Source organism: Camelus ferus, chromosome 9, assembly GCF_009834535.1.
Source record: "Camelus ferus isolate YT-003-E chromosome 9, BCGSAC_Cfer_1.0, whole genome shotgun sequence".
Taxonomy (NCBI): Eukaryota; Metazoa; Chordata; class Mammalia; order Artiodactyla; family Camelidae; genus Camelus; species Camelus ferus.
The window spans coordinates 49,832,431-49,856,570 of NC_045704.1; the positions used below are offsets into that span (position 1 = coordinate 49,832,431).

A 24,140-nucleotide genomic window follows, 5' to 3' on the forward strand; every position below is an offset into this window, starting at 1 on the left:
TATAAAGAATACTCAGACAGAGGTGAAGAATAAAATCACTGAAATGAACAATACACTAGAAGGAACCAAGAATAGACGAAATGAGGCAGAAGAACAGATCAGTGAGCTAGAAGACAGATTAGTGGAAATCACTAATTCAGAACGTAAAAAAGAAAAAAATAAAAAGGAATGAGGATAGTTTAAGAGAACTCTGGGACAACATGAAGCGCTCTAATATTCACATTACAGGGGTCCCAGAAAGAGGAGAGAGAATGGACCTGAGAAAATTTGGGGAGAGATAATAACCGAAAACTTTCCCAACTCAGGAAAGAAAACAGTCACCCAAGTCCTGGAAGTGCAGAGAGTACCACACAGAATCAACCCAAAGAGGAACACACCAAGGCACATAGTTATCAAACTGACAACAATTAAGGATAAGGAGAAAATATTAAAATTAGCAAGAGAAAAGCAACGAATAACATACAAGGGAACTCCCATAAAGGTTATCAACTGATTTTTCAGCAGAAACTCTACAAGCCAGAAGGGAGTGGCACAATATACTTAAAATGATGCAAGGGGGAAATTTACAACCAAGAATACTCTATCCAGCAAGGTTCTAGTTCAGACTTGATGGAGAATCAAAAGCTTTACAGATAAACAAAAGCTAAAAGATTTCAGCACCACCAAACCAGCTTTACAACAAATGTTAAAGGACCTTCTCTAGTCATCAAATCGTAAGAAAAGAGAACAATGAGAAGAAAGAGGGAAAAAAAAGAGAGACCTACAAAAGATTGTTTTGGCTGTTTGGGGTCTTTTTGTGGTTCCTTATAAATTTTAGAATTGTTTGTTCTAGTTTTGTGAGGAATGTTGCAAGTACTTTGATGGGGGTTGCGTTGGATCTGTGGATTGCTTTGGGTAGTGTGGCCATTTTGATAATGCTGATTCTTCCAATCCAAGAGCACAAGAAATCTTTCCATTTCTTTGTGTCATTTCAGTTTCCAGAGTATAGGTAACCTCCTTGGTTAAGTTTATTTCTAGGTATTTTGTTGGTTTTGATGTAATGGAAATGTCTCTGCTGGTTATAAAATTCTGGTTTTTGAAGTGAAAAGAAAAAAAAGTGAAGGGCCACAAAAGGCAAAATAGCCTTCTTTTTTATGGGTGAGCTGTATTCCATTACACACACATATATTTATACTGTATCTCCATCATCTATTCAACTATTGATATGCACTTAGGATGCTTCCATATCTTGGCAATTATAAATAATGTTGCTGTTTATAGCAAGGTGTATGTATCTTTTTGAGTTAATTCTTATTTTGTGCTTGGCTTTATTCCTTTGGTAACTATGTCAGTTTAAAAAGCTAAAGCTGTATACATTCTTAGAAACAATGAACAGTACATATACGTAAATTAAAAAATATATGTGCAGTAAAAAAAAAAATCTATCAAGCCATGAAAGACATGGAAGAAACTTAAAAGACATATTATTAAATGAAAGAAGCCAGTCTGAAAAGGCTATAAACTGTATGATTCCAACCAAATGACATTCTGGAAAAGGCACAGCTACAGAAACTATAAAAAGACTGTAGTTTCCAGGGGTTTGGGGAGTGGGTGAAAGGGAGGAATGAATAGATGGAGCACAAGGGATTTTTAGGGCAATGAAATTATTCTGTATGATACTATAGGAATGGCTACATGTCATTATGCATTTGTCAAAACCCATAGAATGTACAACATCAAGAGTGAACCCTAATGTAAACTATGGACTTTGGTTGATAATAATGCGTTCATGTTGGTTCACTGATTGTACCAAACAAGGCTGAGAGGGAATCAACCAGTTGTTGCTGGCTCTGAAAACAGAAGGGGGCCATGACCCAAGGATGTAGATAGTCTCTAGAGGCTGGGAATGCTCCATAGCTGAAAGCAACAAAATGAGGACCATAGTCCTACAATCATCAGGAACTTAGACCTGCTTTGATTTTAGCACAGTGAGCCCGTGTTGGACTTCTGGTGTCAAAACTGTTGACAATAAATTTATGCTATGTAAGCAGCTATACTTGTGGTAATTTGTCATAGCAGCAACAGAAAACGAGCTCAACCAAAATGTTCACACAAAAATAGCACACTTAATGTTCACACAAAAACCTGTACACGAATATTTCTAACACTTTATTTGCAACAGCCGGAAACTGGAAACAACACAGATGCCCTTCAATGAATGAACAGTAAAATGAAATGTGACACATCCACACCACAGAATACTAGTCAGCAATACAAAGGAATGAACTACTGATACACACCATGACCTGAATTAATCGGCAGAGTGAAAAAAGCCATTCTTAAAGGTTATGTACTGTATGCTTTTATTTACATAACATTCTTCAAATGACAAAATTATAGAAATAGGGAACAGATTAGTGGCTGCTAGACCCTTGGGAGTTGGAAAAAAGTGAGTGTAGTTATAAAAGCAACATGGTCCTAGTGGACTGGAAATATTCTCTGTCTTGACTTCATCAATATCATCATTCTGTTTGTGATATTGTTAAGATATTACCACAGGGTTGGAAGCTGGGTCAAGGATTCAAGAAAACTATGTTATTTTATACTACATGGGCATCTACAATCTCTCAAAATAAGAAGTTTAATCAAAGAATAAAAAAGTATTGAGTTACTCATCAAAATCCAGGAGGATTCAAGAAACAGGTTCAAAGGTCAGAAACTGGGGGAGGGTATAGCTCAAGTGATAGAGCTCATACTTAGCATGCACAAGGTCCTGGGGTTCAATCCCCAGTATCTCCTCTAAAAAAATAAATCTAATTACCCCACCCCACCAAAATCAAATAATTAAATAATACCAAAAAATTGATTAAAAAAAAAAAAGGCCAGAAACAAATGTCCCCAAATCACACTGCAGACCCAGACTGATGAAGATGTTGCTGTCATGAATACCATCCACACGCTGCAACTGGCACCCCCAAGTGGGCCCAGGGAGATTTCTGGAGTTCCCTATCTCTGTCTCACTAGTCCTAGACTCAAAATCCTGGGCACGAGTCTGATTCATGAAACCAAGCTTCCTGACTGAAAACTAGCTACAAAGGAGGCTGGGAAATCAAGGGTTTTGAATATTCAGCTCCTCCTATGAAGGGTGGCATTTATGATGTTTCTTGAAGATCTCTGAGGAGGTCAGACAACAGACAGACAAAAAGAAGGTCCACAATAATAGGGGGGTGAAGATTTTCAAAACAGACGTTAAGATGGAGCTGAAAGGGAGGGTTACAAAAAGACTGATACGGATATGAAATATTCACATAAGAAATTTCACATAAGAAAATTCATGGATATCTTAGAGATCTTATCAAAAAATATTCCCAGATATTTTGTTTCTGAACAGAATGGGGAAAACTAACAAAGGAAACAATGTAAACAGCTCAAAAGAGAGAAGAAAAACAGATATTTAAGATACATGGTATTTTAATCGTAAAAATCAATAGGTATTGAATAGAAGAAGTAGCAGTTCACATCTGATATGAAAGAAAAGGGTACTGGGTATTCCTTCCTACGCTCAGATTGGTCAGAGATGTTTCTCTGGAGTCACTTTAAATCTGTACTAGTTGCAGGGAAACAATGACAAAAAAAAGCAATATAGGGTATCTGCCCTTAAAGAACTAACAGTGAACTTCCAGTTCAGGCAAGATGAATGTTTAATATAACCTAAACATTTTCCAGATAAAGACCCAGAAATGCTAGATAAAACATACCAAAAATTACTTTAAATGTATGGCTAAACCCACAAGAAAGAAAGGGAAAACCCCGGGGCCAGGATCAAAGAAGGAACTGAAAACCACAGTGATAGCACGTGAGCTGAAATAGTGGCTACAGCAGGGTTAGTGGGGCGGGGAAGAAGTTTCAATAACTTTCCGCCTGGGTTTTGTTACCCACAAGGTAATAGGACTGGTCTTGGACTTATAAAGGGGGAAAACTAGAACTAAAACCTCAAATAAAGTAGAAACTACATGTCCTCAGGAAAAGGACAAACTGGGAAAAATTCACCTAACAGCCCAAGGAGCAGACAAGAAGGCTTCTCTCTGCTTGGGCTGTAGGAGGAGGGAAGGAAAAAGTGTCTCCTGAGAACTGGAACTCTGGGCCTGCAATCACATGGATTTGGGGTTCACAAGTAATCCAATTATAAAAACTGAATGTTCCAGGGACTTCGAAGAAAAAAAATTAACATAAAAATTAGCCCAAGCCAGGGCATCTAGAAGAAGCAAATTCATCTCCAGTTTTGAGAAATACAACTTCACTAGGCCATTTGCGATCACCACACAGACAAAATCTCATTAAAGATCAGTAAAAAAAAATACTAAACACAAAATGAAAAATACCCACTGTAAGAGAAACAACAACTATAATAAAGACAGCTTTAGAATTCCAAGAACTTCTGCAAAAAGAACCACCAGACAAGAGACTATAAAGGAAGTATACTTAAAATGATTATGAATATAAAAGAACACCTCAAAACCAGATGAATGAGATCCTATGGAAACAGAACAAGGAGATTTGAAAACAAATCAAGTAAAACTCCTAAAAATAAAAAACTCAGTCACTGCAATGAAACTCAATGTATAAGTTTAAATAGATGAGACACAGCTGAAGAAAAAGTACAGAACTTGAACATAGGAAATAGCCAGGAGGCAATTCAGAGAAATAATGAGATGGAAAATACCAAAGAGAACTGAACAGAACTGAAGTGATATGAAGGACACATGAGAAGATCTGACATGAAACTGGAGGAGGTTAACAGAATGTAAATAGGCAATATTCAAAGAGAGAATGCCTGAGGAATCTTCAGAACTTTCAAATGTCATGATTCCTCAGATTTAAGAAACAAAACTAAATCCATACCATCCACATTGTATTTAAATTGCAGAAATCCAAAGTCAACCAGAAATTAACACAACATTGTAAACTGACTATATTTCAATTAAAAAATACTAATTCTTTTCTTAAAAAAATTTTTTAAAGATCTTAAAAAAGTCTTTATTCTTTGTAGGGCATGAATAAGAAAGAATAAAATAACTATACTTCATGGTCAAATAGTTAAAGGGCCATTAGTGGAACACTTGGAGTACAAAGAGAGAGGGTATGTGTCAGGGAAGAGTGTGGGAAGGCAGAGCTGGGCTTGGAAAATGGGCAGGATTCTCACAGATGGGGAGAGATGAGGGCAACTGGGGGTGGTAGTGGGGATAGTTTGAATAAAGCTGAGGGAGGAAAACATGGGTCAAAGGGAAGGACTTCTTTCTGGCTGTCAAATAGAGTAACAAAAAAGTGTGGCTGGGTGGGACTAAAGTATGGTATTCACCAATATTAGGCTAAAGAATTTGAACTTAATAGTAGGCAACAAGGATCAAATTTTTGAGCAAGTGATACAATCTGAACTGAATCTCTGCCAAAAATCTCTTATCCCAGCAGTGGCATACAGGGTGGAAATAGGAAGAGGGACTGCACTCTTTAAGTGAATTTAGGAAACAATTATAATAGTCCAAGCTTTTCAAAAGACTTCAGAAAATATTCCAATTACATAGCAGATGCTTCAGAAAGAAAGACCCAGAAAAAAGGCAATGGGAATGAAGATGAAATATAAAGAGAAGAGGGGGATGAGGAGGGAAAGACTATAAACGAATATTTACAAGACATTTTGAAGGCAGAATTAAAATGACTTAATGGATCGGGCAGTTGGGAAGGGGGAGGGAAAAGAAAAGGAAGAACTAAGATGGTACTGAGGTAGAGACTGAGTGATTCAGGGAATAGTGGTGGTATATTTTTTTCTCCAGAGACAGACAGGCAGTTTGACCCAGCAGATAAGAACACTGGATAAGAAAGAAGCCTTAGTCCAAGCTCTCTCTCTGACAAGCTACTTAACTTCACAGGCTGTTTTTTCAGCACTGTAAAATGGAAGAATTTAGACAAAATGAATTGTCAGACCAGCATGTGCCAAGGGGAGTCAGAATAAACTTCCAGCAAGCAGTGAGAACACAGGTCTGGAGCTCATGAGAAAGGCAGTACTGGAAGGACAGAGAACCACCGACACAGAAGAGACGGTTAAAGCCTCTGGAGTAGATGAATGATATTATTAAATGCATAAAGAGAAGGGGCCTGTGAATCTTGAGAAAACCCTAAACAAACACAGAAAAGGTGGCAGTAAAAGCTTAGAGGCAGCAGTATTATCAGGAGAGGTGCCCTGAGATATGTATCACAATTAGGCAACATGCCACTTTGGGAGAAAAGAGTTGTGTTCCATTTTCCATTGCCAACCAATTTCCTCAGTGATTGATAAAACGTAAACAAAGTAAAAGGGTTTATTACGAACTTTCCCTACTATATCTGGGAAGCACTGATCCTTTGCTTTCATTATGGTGCTAACCAGAGTCCCATTTCAAAGGAGTTTATAAAAAGTATAACTCCAATTTCATAAAGACAGATACTTCATAATCTAAACCTTCACACAGCTAAAATTCTGCCTGACTCATTCTTGTATGATACTGTAAAACACATGGCTGATCCAAGTTTTATGAAAGCTGGCTTCACCACATCAAGACTAAGAAACTGAGGTCCAGACTGGTAAAGTAAGCTAAATTGGAATGACTTTCTGAAATCGTATCAAACACTTGGATTTAGTTAACCCACAGCACACAGAGAAACACGGCTAGGAAGCAAACATGATGCTTGTGGTTACTGCTCTAAAGGAAAGTTTCTCAAATGTTTTCTTTGAAGCTAGTTACACTAGACAAGATCCCAAGATCAAGAGTGTTTTATACATGGGATCCTTTGGATCTTTCTAATTCTCACTTCTGGTCCAAATAAGTCATGTCACACTCTGACTGTAGGAAAAACTCTTCTCTTTTGGGTCCTACCTCCTATATTATAGCTCACCATCTTGCATGCAGCTGGGGCTAAAGGATCCCAGTTTAAAACGGAAGTCTGTGCAAAGTGTGGGTTTTTCCTGCTCATTCTCAAAAAAGCTATCAAAATTGTAAACATTTCAAATTCAAGGAAAGGCTAACAATCAAAAGGCTGTGACATTTTGTTATAGTCATAAGCATCCAGAATTACTGTTTTTAAAGTTTAATGTTTGTTCAGAATCTTCCACTTTCTCAATGATATAGAAATATTAGCTAGGTTAGAGATTGTAAATTATTTCAGCTCAAATTTATCCTAGGTTCCCTTGAGTAACAGGGTTTTGGCAAGAATCCAGGGCTAGTAACTGAATATAGTAAGTGGTGGACTTCACATCACCTGACTTTCAATCCCTGACCAAAATAATTAGAACACAACTGCTCAGCCCCTCCCATAAGAAAAATCTGCCAATTCAAATTAAAATATTCATCAAATATGCATTTTTCTACAGAACTGTAACTTTTCATCAAACAGTAGCAAGATGTCTGTATCAGAATATGATCAGAACATGAGAATCACTGACTGCTTATGCTTAGGACAAATGACATTCTTCAGTGATGTTAAAATATTAGGGAATAGTAACTTCCAACATTAAGGACATAAAGAGAAGTAGCACATAGCATTTTAAAGGATCTATAACATACAGTCTCTAAATTGGCTCACAATTTCTCTCAGTGTTTACAAAACTCTGATTTTTACCTGAACTCTCAACTGACTGAGAATTAACTTTGATGATTTGATACAATATGGAGACTATCTATAGGTAATACCCAAACTTCAATTTATTCTTTCGCTAACATTTGACAAACACACGAAACTTTAGCACTAGTTTAATTCTTGAAAAAAAGGTCTATTTTTTGCAAAGGTTTTCAAAGGAGGAGAAATTTTAAGCCACAATGCAAACCAGCAAATTACAAAGATTCACAGTTAACAAGACTGTGGAGAAACTCCTGAATACTACAGTGATGGTGTGCAGAAATGGGCCCTCTCATATAACACTGGAGAGAGTACAAATTGGTATCACCTATTTGGCAGCATCTATTAGGATGTAAGGTGTACACAATCAATGACCCAGCAATCCTAATTCTAAGAATCTGTCCTCCAAAAATAACAGCATGAGAACATAAAAAGAAATGTGCAAGGATAATTACAGAATTATTAATAACTGTAAAATTTGGAAAATTAAATGTTCACCAATAAGGGAGTGGTTACTCAAATTACAGAATATTCACACATGGAATATATAGGTAAACAAGAGGTAGATGTTTATATTGGATCTGGAAAGATACCCAAAATAGACTGTTAAGTAAAACTGCAAGTTACAGATTAACAGAGAAAGAGTGAGTCCATTTCTGTTTTAATGTATATATGACTACAGTATATTAGCACAGCATAGGGAAGATCAGCACATTAACTGATAACCAACTAAACCTATTAGCCTCTGGGGCTAGAAATGAAGGAACAGGCAGTAGCAAGGAAATTTCACTTCCTTCTTCTGAAAAAATTTAAGTAGTGGGACTACAGGTCATTTTTACGTTCTTATTTGAAATTTTAAAAACAACAATAAAAGCTTTTGCATCTCAAGGAAAAAAATGAGAGAAGAAAAATCAACTTTCACTTTCTAAGCACAATGGTGAAGCTGAAAACAAAACAAATGCTAATAAAATTAAAATGTAGAAATACATAGAAATCTCACAGCAAAAGACTAATCTAATTGGGCAGAGAAAAATATACAGCATTCACATACCAAATCTTAGGAATGCTTCATGTTCCTGGGATCCTGCCAAAGACAAGTTATCTTTTCAGGGGGATTCTGCCCTCTAGTGTACATTAAAAGTACACGAAGCAATTAAATCAATAAATATAAATCAGTGTTATAACCAAAATATTTCTACTTCATTTCTAGAGCATCACAATTCTCTCCTTAAGTGAATACCTCCATATCCTTGTTTCCAATTCAATTTCCTATTATCATACTGAGTAAACTTTATGAACGTCATAACTTCAACTGTCTTTCTATTCTTCCCTACACTCCCAAGAAGCACCCTAAGCACTTTCCTGACTCATTTCACACCAAGAGAAATTTGGCACAACCAAAGGTATAGGAATACAGCAAAATAAAAATTGAAAAGTTTATAATACATACAGGCAACTGGCTCTTAAACTCATAGAATTTTGAAACTTGTTGATACTTTAAGGGTAAGGGCAAAAGAAGAAAGAAGGCTGCTCTGTGTTTTCTAAGAACACTAGAATTCGTTCAACTCTGGGCAACCTTGAAAACCAAAAGGGACATTTCCTAGATTCACAGTATTTACTGTAGATATTCAATCCCATCCTGGTGACCACAAATGAAAAATGTTCTTGCTTTGAAAGCTTTTCAGTGTTTGGGATCTCATTTAGATGCTCACATTGCTTGATCCAAATGCCAAATATTCTCCAAAAGAAAGGTGGGGAGAATCACTATTCTCTCCACTCGTAATTCTTCCAGTTACTAGCTTGGCCTGGAACAATCTCTTTGAATCAAGAATGTGAATGCAATGAGATCACCTTTAATAAATTCAAAATATTCCAACTATTCATGGGAAAATCTTTGAAGAATTATTTTATTCCAATTTCAAACCCACTGACTCTACCTGCAACACCTGCACAGACATATTTAAAAAACAAGTTAAGAGTAAGTTAAAACCAAATAAAGCACAGTAAAAGGATCCGCTGAAAGAATATAAAGGTGAAAGTCTGTTAAACAGCTTTCTCACTCCAACACAAAGCATCATTTTGGAGCTGATAAGTAGTAAGGTCAGAGCAGTACTAGACTCAGTCATTTCCACTGTCATCACCAGCTCCTTGGAACATCGTCTTAAAAGCTATTTCTAGCTAGTTCTATCCTGAAACAAACAGCTAGAAGACATGACCTTAAAACAAGCGAGGCAAGGATATTTCCTACCTGGTTCCCCTGGCCAACACTCTACAGCATAGAATTCAGACTTCAGTAGCAGTCTATTACCAGACAGAAATGGCAACAGCCAATAGTGCCCAGTTGATCACATCTTGTCCACAGCTTCACTGTTGACTGTTGACAGATTATCAATGTACAAACACAACTGTAACTTTCTTTTTTTTTTTTAATGTACTAGCTCCTCCAATCTCATGAGATAAGGATGAGACTAAAATATAGTACCAGAAACCCAGACTAGCCATGGTTAACGGGGAAAAGGCTACAAATGGGGTTAATGGGAGGAAATAGTCATCTCACTTCCTTCAAAAATAAGAAACACATAATAGCTTTCAAAGAGTCCTTCCTCAGTTATAAAGCTGAAGAGAGAGGTCAATTAGGAGGGTAAGAAAGAGTGGTTATAAGGCACCGTGGCTGAGAGCCCAGGCTTCGGTCCCAAACAGATATGGACTAGAATCCTAGATCCACCATCCATTAACTACGTAATCTCAACAAGTTAAGGGCACCTCCCTGAGCCTCAGTTTCCTTAACTGTGAAATGTGCACAAAGTCAGTATCTCTCTCTTAAAGTGCTTATGTGGATTGAACAAAAAAACGCACGTAAAACATTTAGCACTGTGCCTTAAATTTCATAAATTATTAATAAATATTCTTTTAAAAAGGGTAAAGATAGAATTAACCTGCAGTCTGAGAAGACAGTATGTCTATACTTAATCTAGAGAACAAACTGGTTCCAAAAGGAAACTGACTTGGTCATTACAAAGAAACATGGCATCCCAGCATGTGAGAAACACATGACTACAGGAACCAAGCAGGGAGCATAAATGAGGGAGAACTGAGCAAGGGCAGGAACAAGCACAAACATCTACTCTGCTCCAGCTTACTGCTGCTGTATGGAAAGAAGGAGGGCAGTGGCACAACTTCTCATTTCTGAAGAAAAGCCAGTAATCCAGATTTTTATGTCAACTCTCCTGATTTTTAAATGCTGGCCAAATAAAAACATCTAAGGATGGATCTGATCCATGAACCATCAGTTTGGGAACGCCTACCCTGGAGTGGAGTCTCAAACCAGAAACTGGAGGAAAGGAAACTGAATGAAGGCCTCCAGCATATCTCAAAGGAGACATTGCTGGCATTTTGGAAAAAAAACTTCTTCTCTGGACAAACTGTTCTAAGCACTGCAGGATATTCAGTATCCCCGAACCCTACCCACTAAGTACCAGTGGTCTCCTCAAGTCATGTGACACCAAAAAAATCTTACTGCACGTTTCTGAACACCTCCTACTGGCGGCACCACATCCGCTAAGAATAACAAAGTTAAATTCAAAAGTCAGTGGGAAGGTCAAGAACATCTGTTTACAAATAGTAATAAAATAAAGACAGGGCCAGCCCTGAGTTAACTAAACTAAAATCCCAAATTATCATCAAACAGGAAATCTCACTAAGTAGAAAGCATAAAGCCGGATGTGGGGATGAATCAAAAGTCTTAATTCCCTCTCCTTACTTCTAAAATTAATTATGACAGAAGGAAACTGCCTTATCTTTTTTTCTAGCCATTTTTTTTATAGTGTTACTGGACATTACAGTTTTCCCCCATCTCTTTTTCCCTATAGCAGGAGCATTGAGAACTATACTTGCTTTGAAAGAAACCACAGTGGAAGGAATCCCATGATAACATTCCTGGGTTCTTCTCTTATGGCTTATTGTCCTATTCAAGAGATTGTCCAAGTTACCATACAACCCAGCAATTCCACACCCAGGTGCATATCCAAGTGAAATGAAAACACATGTGCCCACAAAAACTTGTACATGTATATATATAGAAGAATTATTTGTTAGATACACATCACTATATATAAAATAGACAAACAGCAAGGACCTACTGTTGTGGTATATTCATACGATGGAATATTATTTGGCCACAAAAAGGAATGAAGTATATACAGATGTAGGACTGAACCTTGAAAACATTATGCTAAGTCAAAGAAGCCAGATACAAAAGGACAAATATTGTATGATTCCATTTATATGAAATTCCAAATAAGCAAATCTAGACACAGAAGACAGAGTACTGGTTTCCTGGGGGGTCGGAGAGAGAAGTGGGGATACAAATGGAGAGTGACTATATTTTGGATGGGAGTGACGCACAACTCTGAACATGCTAAAAAACAATGAACTATATAATTTAACTGATGAGTAAATAAAAACAGCTTAATAAAGTTATTTTCAAAGAGAAAAAAAGCACATCCAATTTTAAATTATTAAATTGAATATCATTTGTTCTCTTAAAGGCAATACAAAAGATATCACAGGTCACGTCTACTAGAATACCCACTTTCTTCTAATTATCTTAATTATTGTAATAATTACCAATCAGCCATTACTCATGATATTTATTCTTTTGAAATAAGCTGATCCTCCTCTTCCTGGAAAAGCCCTTTTCAGGCATTTAGTAACCTCAACATGTACACCTACTCACAAGCACACGGGCACATATCACCTGATCAGACATTTCACAGGAGTATCCAACCAGGAGGTGAAGTCAGATTTTTGAGATAGCTTGGATTTTTATTTTTTTTTACTACTGATGTAAAATGTATTTTCTGTGAATAATTTGGGGGTCCCTTCTTCCTTGTCAGTCAAAACACCTGAAGTATAATTAGATCTAGCTTTGAAATGCTCGTCTGAAGGGGAAAGCAACTCCCTTAAAGGTAAAATGGCTTAAAAAATAAATCAACATAGGTAAGAGGTCTGACTGATCATCATAACAAGAGATTCTAATCAAAAATTAGAGACATTTCCACCCAATATTGTGGCTATGTCTGATTTTTGTTACTTTACATGAAATGCTCAGTGCTCTCTATCAAAAGACTATATATTGAAACTTAAAAGCCGACAAAGTCACGTTAAGTCATGTCAGAGGAACTTGGGAGAGATCAGATCAACTACCCAGACAGAGATTCTGCTGTACAAATTAAAGGTTTCTGGGGATTGACTGCTCAAACATGCTGAATACTGACAAACCACACAAAGCTGGGCACCACTATCTTCTCAGGTCTTTAGCCCAGGTCTTCTGTCTTCAGTGTGACACTGAAGAAATTCTATCTTTGGGGCAAACACTGCTAAACTGACACCACCCAGGATGTTCAAACTCAATAATAAAGTATTTTTTTGCCCAACATACCAAGAAGACAAGACAAAAATTACATGAGAAAATAATGTTTTTCACCCTTATGTTTTATTGCTTTAGGTCATTCCCAATCTATAAGGAGGCAACTAAATAGTAAGCCCTAATTAAACAAGTTAATGCCTCTGTCTAGGATTACAAACTTTAAAGGGACTAATGGCAGCCCAGTGCTGGAATGAAGTAATGAAGTAATAAATGCTGGGTTGAAAGCAAGGAAATGTACCAGTCAGATACCCACACACACTGGCAGAAGCTGGATTCAAGTGGTCAACAGTACTGGCAGCGAGGATTGGAGGGGAGTGGAGGTGAGGAAGCGGATGAGAGCTTAAGAGTAACAGAATGACGGGAATTCAGACACACTAGGCTGAGCACAGTGCTCTCCTTTGCCAGTCGTGGACAGTGCTTCTTGTCATCTCCCATTCCCGCCTCTAATGAAAACTGGGTGTTTGGTTTACTCCATTCCCAAAGCATAAACTTTAACTTTTTTATAGCCAAAGCAGTGTGCTATTTTAAACATGTGGAGGAAATGCATTTACAGTTACAAACATTTGCTCCTATGATTCTTATTTGCTAGCAAAGGATGTGGGACAGGATGTTTTACTCTCCTGCTCTGGTTTTCCTGTATTGCTTAAATCTGTTTAGAGAAAAGAAAAATAAACAAATAAAGTGTTTCTCCTGGACAATTTCTATAAACTGAAGCAACTCCAAAAATGAAAGAAGTTTATGGAAAAAAACATTTTACTGCATTAAAGTAATTTTCTTTTAATAAATTAATTATTCCTGTAGATTCTTCTTCTGAAAAGACTTTCCACACTATGCGTGTGCAGCCAGCAGCAGATACTAATGTGTGTACTGATACAATATGTGCACTTAGACACGCCAGATCAGCTGAATTCCTCTTAACCTTGGCTATTCCCAAGCACAACTGCAACTGTGGAAGCTTTTTGAGATGAATCTCAGAAAAATGATCATGCCCACCCTGGAGGACCATAATTAAATGTGTCCCCATTTTCATGTACAAACTGTGAGGACTCTTACTCAGATAGACATATCCTTGTAATCTGTTATGTTCCATTACAGCTTTCAAAGAAAACAATTTCGATCAAATTTCACTTTATCTCTTTACAAAGGAGTCAGCAGTTCATTAATGTCCTGAAAGAGATTTCACTGGTTGACCCCTCCAGAGTCCTTCTCCACACTGCTCTCTGCCCCAGATATTGTCATGGACGAAAGACTCTCTTCTTGATCAAACCTTGGTCAGGCTCCTTTGAGACCTCTTCTCAACTAGGCCTCAATATTGGCCCCTGTCCTTGCTGGGCTTGCACAGCCCAGCTTTAGCAAGAATCCTGCTAAATCAGTTTAAACAGAATCACCCAGCCTTGACATGTGATCACTCTCAATATCTGACCAAGCTCCATATTTCCCAACTCTGATGTACAGGTCCTCAGCCTGCCTTCAGCAAGAATCCTGTTAGGTCAGCTTAGCAAGAATCTGCCTACCTTTGATGTCTCCTCTTAGCGTTGGTCCATCTGCTGATCATCCCCCCACTCCCAATTCTGCTCCTTGACTATAAATCCCCAGCTGCCTTTGCTGTATTCAGAGTTGAGCCTGATTTCTCTCCCCACTGTGACAGTCTTACACCAACTGCAATAATCCTGAGTAAGTCTTCCTTACTATTTTAACAAACATCAGAATAATTTTTTCTTTCACAAGCTTCAGTGGCCAATGTAGTGCCCTGGCAAGAGATGGGATGGAGGGAGGAATGAAATATTTGGGTATTTATTCCCCTTGCTTCCCCCTAGATGGCTCAGCTTCTGTTAATGAAGGTCTCAGCTCTTGTTAGGAGGCCCTCCCCATCTTCACTGCCATTAACTGCTCCTTGCCTTGCCCCTTCAGGTCTAGGGATGATAATGGAACCTCATTATAACTAGCCCCAGGAAACCCTACTATTTCCATCTATGTGGTTTTGCAGTTATTAAACTCTCCTCAAGGTATCCGAATTTGAGGATGCCATCTGTTTCCTGCTGGGTCTCCCTAATACAGATATCATCTCAGCAGATTCCTTATCCTCAAAAGGCTATTAGCTCGTTCTAAGAATGGAAGGCATGAATACAGAATACAGTGAGATTTCCATGAGTGACTTAGTGACATAAACAAGGTGACCTGGTTAAGGTGCTGCTTCTCCCTCCTCCGGTTATCTTCATAACTATGGTAACAGAGTATTCTCTGAAACACATGGTTTCCAAATAGAATCTCTAAGCATCAATAGGGATTATTTGAAGAAATATCCAAGGAGGCTAGAGGTAAAAAATTATGCTAGTTGAAACGAACTATGCTAGAAACCTAAAGTAGAAACTTTGCCTTTATGTCTTTCTAGTACTTACTTCAGAGGTAAATTTTACACTAACACTTCCAATAAATGTAAGAGACACTGTTTAATAATACCAGATACAAGTCTGGTAATCTAAGCACAAGCCTGTGGAAGGCTAATTCTACATGTAATCTAGAGCAGTATTTGTCAAATTAAGGTTATAACAGATCGTGAAATCAATTCAATGGGTCAACATTTTTTTAAATGACATACTACACACAATAATGTAAATAAAAGAGAAAGTCATAGTTCACCATACCTAGTAAAGGTAAGTATTATTTCTGCGAATTTTTATCTCACTTCTTTACACATCTGTATTTATGGGTATACTAAAGCATAATGTAAAATGTATTTCTTATTATGAGTGGCAATCAATAGAGTTTGAAAGTTACTGTTCTGAAGAGAATCCCTTCCAAACAATACAATGATTATAAGGCTAAAAACATGTTCATTTTTTTTTCATCTCAACCCTCACAAAAAATAGTTTTGTCACCCTGTATAAGCACATCAATAACTAAAATACAAATATTATTAAACAATATTTATTCTTACCATCGGATATACTATGGTATTTTAAAAATTCTATCTCATTTCTTTCAAATGATAACTGTAAACTACAGCTTGAAAAGCAGTGGCCTTCAGTATTAACAGGGTTAGTCTGAAGAATTCTGTTCACATTACTCTGTTTCTTTCACAGCTGCCTTCCTCAGTGTTTTAACATCATTTCCACTGAGGTAGCAAGCACTCAAATTCTTTTCTTCCTTAGGTTCCTGTGTAACTCCTACATGACTTCTGCCACCTAGCTGCTCCAGTGCAAGAGAAACACTTGGAGTAAGAAGCAGACAAAAAATATGGAGCAGATGTGGACTTGGGCCCATCCACACATCCTTGCACTCACCCCCATCACACCCTGAGAGCAGCGTCTTACTACAAGGGCCTGCAGCTCGTAGTCTGAAGACTGAGGGCCCTGAAAGTAGCTGAAACAGCACACATGGGAACTGGAGGATAAATATTCCAGCCTCCTGAGCCTTGCCAAGTCCCTCAACAGGACTGAGTAGCAGTCACCACCACCAGCAGCTGCTGGGAAATGCAGCCTGCACTGGCTCCCATCCCACCCCTCTCACCTTCCTGCTGGGGCTGGAATCACCTCCCACATTATCGACTTGAACTCAAACCTCTGTCTTAGGGTCTGCTTCTGGGCAAATGCAACCTAGGTGAGCATACACAGGATTGTTTGGAGCCAGAGCTGCAAAGATGAGAAAGGCCTGTCCTAGAAAAGCTCACAGTCTGATAGGAAAACTACTGATTTTTTTTCTCTTTAAATTACTTTAATCAAGAAGATAGAGAGGATGGACAAGGAACTGAGCCCTGAGTCCCTTTTAGAAAATTTTAAACAAAACAAAACTTCACTGTTCATAACAACGTAGGTATGTTTAGGGAAGGAAGGAAGAAGCAATGACCTTTGAAGGGTCAGGTGAGACCGAGAGGTGACTTGTTCTACCCCAAACACCTCAAGCACACAGAGCTCCCCTCCACAGGAGTCAGGGGGTGATCAGTGTTACCTGTAGCTGTGGCCCATGTTCACATCCCTGTAGCCTAGTGCCCTGGTGCCTTGTACCTACTGGTGCTTTACATGTAGGTTAAGAAGAAAGGAATTTTTATTTCCTTCAATAAGGAAGAATTCTAGCTTTCAGCTAAAAATAACCCAAGTAATATGGAAAATAGGAAGGGAGAAAAACTAAGTTCTTGACAATGTGTTAGCAAAATTATTTGTAAATCAGCTTTGACCTTTTCCTACTCCTACGAGATCCTTGCGGGTGAAAGTGAGTACTCAGTCCAAGTCTGTGTTACAAGTTCTGAAGAACTATTGATATTTTCACTCAAAAATTATTTTTTAAATGTAAAGTCTACTACATGTTCAGCTCTGTGGTCAACACTGTAAATCAGGCCTTTTATCAGAATCAAACAAGAAACCTATGGCTAATTTCCCTTTGCATCTTCCATTTTGCAAATATTTCAGCAAAGGCAGAATAGCAGCATAATTCCTTCTCTTAGGAAGGAGTCAGGAGAACTAAAGTCAAAATGTATCCTTGTACTGAAAATAGCTTCTCCAATGTGCCAGGTGCACCTGGGCCTGAGACTAGAATACCACTCACCCTGACCCGGCAGGAAGCGACGGCAGAGCTGCAGGGACATTAGTCTGTGGTTTTTCTTTCTCGTTTTGCTTGAAGAAGGATTTGGCTTCTTTAGATGTAGCATCCACTTCCTTAGTCACCCTGTGCCAAGGAGGGAGACACCAAATTTACAAGAGGAATCAAAAGAGAGAAACAAAATCTAAGAAAAGGGAATACACAACAAGGGATTTCAAATTCTGGCTGCTAGGCTTTATGATGAAAGTTTACTACCACAGTTCTAGACAGACATTTTTCCTTATTAATTTAAGAAATTAACAACAGCATATATGTAAAAGTGATGTCTCTCAAATCCCCTCCGTCCGTCAGCATGAAACAGACTCCGATAGTCACTACTGAATCATAGCCCGCGTGAGTCACTGATGTGAAGGCTGAAAAGGGCTCTCCCACTGCACCTCACAGGCAGACTAGCACCCACACTTAAAGGTCGAGTAAAAGTTGGAATGGAGAAATGGAGTATTTGGGAGAAAACCACTGGTATTATTTCAAGAAGAAAAGCAATGGTATAAACAACTGGAAAGACTCTGAAGAGGCTCCTATTCTATGCCTAAAACAACACAAAGATAAAACAAAATTCCTTAAAAGTGGCTAAACAGGCACTAATTTAGAAGTAAAAGAAAGTTACACGATTAAGAATCCTGTCCAATTTCAAATTTGGAAAAGCTGCCCTCAATAAAACTGAGTGCTAAAGGATCAAATAAGGGTGCCTGAAATTTCAGATAAAGAAGGGAAATGCCTAACGCTTGCCTGGGCTTGCTAATGCAACAAGAACATCTGAGGAATTTTGTTTAAATTCCAATCTATCTGCAGGAGGGTCCAAGATTATAGTCTCTGTGTTACTGCAAGTGTTCAACTAGGTCACCCACAACAATGACAGACAATCCTATAAATCCCATTCATGCAGGAATATCAGTCTCTATCTTTCCTCTCCTTCTTCCTAGGTTTCTTGGGACAAGAACCAAATTTTCTTGTAAAGAACCACCTCACTCCTGCAATCAGTACTGTGGCACCCACACAAATGGCACAAAATAAGAGTTTGATAGTTTTGTATTAAGAATCTTCAGTGGGCAAGATTGAAGGGCGACTTACAACAAACAAAAACTCTTGTTACTCCCCTACTCAAGATCTTGTGACAGCTCAGTATTACTCAGAGGATCAAATACAAACTGCTGAACCTCACATTCAAGGCCCCTCAAAATCTGGTTCTATGCCATAGGCTTAATCTGTGTGCCCCTCTACTCTCCTAAGTAAACCTCTCAGTAATAAGAGTCAAGAGTCAAAAACAAGAGGGAGAATACAAACGACAGATTAGATAAGATAAAACCACCATTCGGCAAACAGTCACTCCTTTCATGTTGCCCAAAAAGATACTCCCCCAACCCACTGGTGCTGAGCCTGGATACAGGACTTACTTCAGTGGTCAATGAGACTTCAGCCGATTTGACAGGAAAAAAGCTTCAAGTGTATTTGTGCTGTTTCACTTGCCCCTGAGTTCCTCCCTTTAGCCATAAGAATATGCCTCAAGGAGCTGCTGCTCCAAGATGGCTAAAAGACACATGCTGCAGATCTGAACCCAACAAGCAGCTTGGAGACAAGCCTAGATTAGCTGAACCCAAGATATCCAAAAACATGTTCACAAATAAGCACTTAATGGTATATAGCTCTGTGTTTTGGGATGGTCTGTTGCATTTCTACAGCAACAGCTAACACATTTACACTTCATGCGTGAGAACACTGACATCTAAGGGGTTAAGTTACTTTTTCCTAACCAGAGATTAAGTAGCAATGCTAGAGAGAACTCTTCAGTAAACTCTATTTCCCAAAGATGGTTGCCACAAATTCTCCATCCCCCGAGCTCTTCCAGAACCTGACACTACCCCAGTAAGAGAGACAGTGTATGTCACCTGCCTTGAAACTATGTGGGCCTTTGCAGCTGCTACAACTCACACAGTTAAGTGGAAGTGGCACATGACTTCTGAGGCTCACTCGGAAAAGGTAATACAGCTTTCAGCAGGCTCTCTCTCTTGAGAATGTACCTCTGAAACCCCAAGTCACCACAGAAGAAGCCTGGCCGCCCTGAAGCCACCATGCTGGAGAGAACACATGGGAAGACTATATAGACAGAAATGCCTAAGGAGCTTGTTCCAGCTCCCAGGGGTTTGAGTCTCCCTAGCTTAGGCACCAGACATTGGAGTAAGGACACCTTCAAGATGACCCTAAACCCATTAACTACAACTACATGAGAGGCTCTGCCCAAGAACTGTCTGGCTGAGCCCAGCCACCCCAGTACTATGAGAAATTACAATAAAACACAACTGTCTTAAGGGACTAAATTTGGGGGTGATTCCTTATACAGCTATATAGACAACCAAGTAAACCCACATCCAAACCAGAGGCTTAATGCAGAGTCACAGAGTACTAGACTAGAAAGTTGTTTCAGACTTCCTTATCCTGAGTAGAATCTGAACCAGATCTGAGATGGTTCATGAAGGACAAGTAGAAACTTCCACTCGGAAATGTTGTTTTGAACACATGCTTTCTTCTCCAAACCCTGTGAAAGCTCTGCTAAATAGTGGTAAATAAATTTACAAAGGCAGAACTATACAAGGGTGACAAGAAAAGGTATAACAGGAGAGAGATGCCAATCAAATTCTTTGAAGGTAGAAAGCAAAAAGACAAGTAACAACTGAATTAGGTTTTTGTTTCCTCTGACCTCCCAAACTGGTAGCCATGTGGAATGACCAACAATAAGCAAGCCAATATGTATTGCAGTATTCTAGAAAGGCTCAGTAAATTGACACACCAGGAAAGGTTGAAAGTGGAAGAGAGGCGTAGGGCTGAAACCAGTTGAAGTTTGTATCAGGAGCAGCTAGGTCCCAGACCCCCTTCTCCACCTCACACCACAGGCTTCTGATCCCTACCCAACCCAGCAGAACCCACTACTCTTTGGAGAAATGAAAACCACAGAAGTTGCAGACTCAAGAGGCAAGGATGGGGTCTCATTCTCTAAACAGGGAAATTAAATAAAAAATTATCTATTCCTTCTTCCCCTGCCACAGCAATCTTGAAGCATGCGTCCCAGATGGCTGAGTTGTGAGATGAAGTGCTACCCAGCCTGTACTGGACTTTGCATGGATAAGAAATAAATATGTGTTATGCTACTGAGTTTCTGGGTTTATCTGTTATCCTAGGATAACCTAGTTGAGCATTACTACTGCATCAGTTTGACTAACAGAAATTTCAAAAGAAGGGAAAATATGGAGTTATCAATAAAAAAGGGTATTTCCTAGGATGAGTTTTTACAAAACACATGTTCCACAGAATATGTGACCCAGCAAATTTTAAAAGATCCACACCAAGGCACATCATTATGAAATTTCAGAATGTTGGTGATAAGAGAAGATAAAGATCAAGTGGCCCAAATTATAGGGAAAGTAGAAGAAGCCTTTACACAAAGCATGTTTTATTTTTTACTTGTTTTACCAAAGGACTAACAAAACTTTTGTAGCAGCAACCTAAGAACATTTTCTGCAAAGCACCTAGATCCAGGCACTGTGTCAGACATATAAAAAGATATGACATGGTCCTGCCCTGATGGGTCTCACAGTCCATCAGGACAGCCAACTGTAAAAACAAGTCACGACAATACAGGATATACAATAAGTACCAGAAAGGACACATGGGGAAAATATAAGCTGTGGGAATGCCTCTGTTAAGTTCTTAGTGTCAAAATCTTATTCATGTTCACTGGGAAACAAGTTCTATAAACTGGAATATTTCTCTCAGGGATTTTGGTAAATGACAGAGAGTAGTATTATCAGGTTACTCTATACTGATAGCATTTTAGAATAACCACACTTTTAACGAGCAATAAGAAGAGATTCCACTATCAAAAAATCTTCAAGGAGAATGGTTAAACTACTAACCACTTCTAACATACAAGAGGGAACCCTGACAAGAAAAGGCACATCATTAGCAGTAGTTAATTCAAGTGTTATCGGCAGAAATTCCATCTTAACTTCATTTTCACTTACTCAGAACTTCCTGAAAGTCTTTATTTAGGCAGAAACTTTCCATGACTAGCCTCTTCCAAAAGGTGAATCATTTAGGAAAGTCTGAGCTAACTGGCTCAGCTGGTTATGTGATAGGGAAGGATAAAAAATACTATTTTTCCTCATTCCCCAAAGTTAATAGGTTACAAATTTTTCAGGTGGGGAAGAATTGAAACAAAAAGGTAAAATTCCAAAATTTAACAATTATAAAATAGTTAGAAAAAAACTAAAAGACTAACTTGGTTCTAACACTACCTTATGCTTATACTTACAAATTCTTCCCAGTCATCACTAGCTCTTTCTCACATTTCTTAAAGATGTAGTAATGCTCTTAACTTGATACAAAGACAAAAAGAAAAAGCAGAATAATGATATCAAGAGATTAAAAGAAACATTCAAATCTATTCACCAATTTTACATCTGGTTGTCAAATAAAATTAGGGCTACATGAGGGCTTCTTATAATACCTGAATTTAAGTATAAATAACTGAAGTTAAAAAAAAAATCCTGCCAACATGCCAACTAGTAACAGTTTTTGTTTTCTTTAGGAGGAAGGAGTTAGAGAACTTTTACTTGTCACATTACATATCTCTGTAATATACGTTTTGAAAGTAATAAGTATATATTACTTTTGAATGCAAAATATGTAAGAGAGTGTATATTTATGAAAAAAGGTGCTTCCTTTGTCATCTTTCTTTTTTTTTTTTGGTAGATATGGTGCTGCCCTCTTCTGACAAAGACAGAAATAGTAGTCTCCCTGAATACCCATCAGTACTTTATTTTTAAACACTTTTTTATTGAGTTATAGTCATTATCCCATCAGTATTTTAAATTATCATCTTTGAAAAAAAGAAACAGAAATGCTTTAAAAAATGAAAAAAATTTTTTTCAACTATATTTATTAATATTAGTAAGTCCACAAAACTTAATTTGACCAGGAAATTTAGTGATTTCCCATAACAGCTTTTCTTTTCCCATATTGACCAGCTTTTCTTACTCTCTATATACATAAAGTCAATGGTAAAGTTACAATAAATCTTTCTTAGATATCCTATATGACACATGGGAAATAATGCAAGCCAAGAAAGATTTCCAAAAAATTTAAAACCTATATTCCTAAAGGCATATTAAACACGTTCTGTATTATTTTTGTAGGACTTTTAAACCATTAAAGGTTTGCCATCAGTGCTCTACTACCTTCTATTGGACAACTTATAGTTACCAGTGTGACTTCTGGCAGCAAAATACATTCTTAATCCACAAATTCACATCATTAAGATTTATTTAATGGATCCCAAAAATGATTATAAGGGCAAAGGGTGTCTTTGCAAAGGAGAATTCTGACAGATCTTGCCTAAGTGATCTGACTCATCACCACCAAGATTGGGTGTTAATGGTGTGATGCACTGAGAAGGACAAACATCAATGTACTTTTGTCTAGGGTGATTAATGTGAAGCTAACCATGAGGAAACAATACAACAACCTAAAATGAGAGACATTCTGCAACACAGATGGACTCTTAAGACTAAAGGCAGAATGTAATCTCAGAGTAGACATTGGACCGAACAAGAAATACAGTTATTAAGAACATTATTGGAATAACTAGGGAAAAATTTGAGTAGAATTGTGCATATATCTACCAAAAATGTGGGCTGCAAAACCACCTGTTACTGGTCTAAGATAGGTACAAAAACTTTGAGTAAGTACTCAGAAACTTGCTTAGCAACTGGAGAATGTCACAATATTCAAGACAGGATCAACAGACTCACTGCATTAAACAGAATACAGACCAATTCAGGTACTGTTAAACTTGGAAGGTAGTCACATGTGATATTAGTGTATTAGTCATGTGCAGCAAGACCACATTACAGCGTTTATCAAATAAAATCCAAAAGTGTGATGAAATATAAGCATTTCTTTTTATAAATTGTTATTTTTACAATTATTTTAATTGTTAACCAAGCATGACTTTTAAAAGTGATAATTTAAATTAACAACTAAATTAACAAAGTAAAATTCTTATTTTTTTTAAATCCTAATTTACTGATGGCAAAACAAGCCATACTGGATGCTCCTGTAAGAAAATACATCTCTGAATGCAGCAGTAATGGTAAACCACATGATGATAATGGAAATGATTTAAAGAAATGAAGGACAATCAAGGTCAAAATCAGGGTCAGACTCTATGAGCTTGGTTTTTGATCACACAGCACTAAAACCACAGTGAGTTCTTTGCAGATATGCTTTGGTTAATAAGGCAACAAATCCATCAAAACTTCTGCAGCATTTACATATAAAACATGAAGAAGTTCAAAATCAAAAGAATTACTTGAAAGAAAGTGTACTGAACTAAAAAGTGAATAGAAACAGATGCAAAATTCCATACATTAGCATTGCGGCCTTCTGACAAAAGAGCACTTTTCATTGCTAACTAAAAAAAAATACCATTCCC

The 24,140-nt window shown here is 37.8% G+C and overlaps 1 protein-coding gene across 2 annotated transcripts in view; it reads right to left on the minus strand.

Moving 5' to 3' along the window:
* CFDP1 (craniofacial development protein 1) overlaps positions 1–24,140 on the minus strand; it is a 104,135-nt gene that overhangs the window by 66,604 nt on the left and 13,391 nt on the right. For both annotated transcript variants that reach the window (XM_032486763.1, XM_032486762.1), the window contains exon 5: positions 17,600–17,719. In XM_032486763.1, the coding sequence (XP_032342654.1) occupies positions 17,600–17,719 (120 nt within the window). The remainder of the gene's footprint in view (positions 1–17,599; positions 17,720–24,140) is intronic.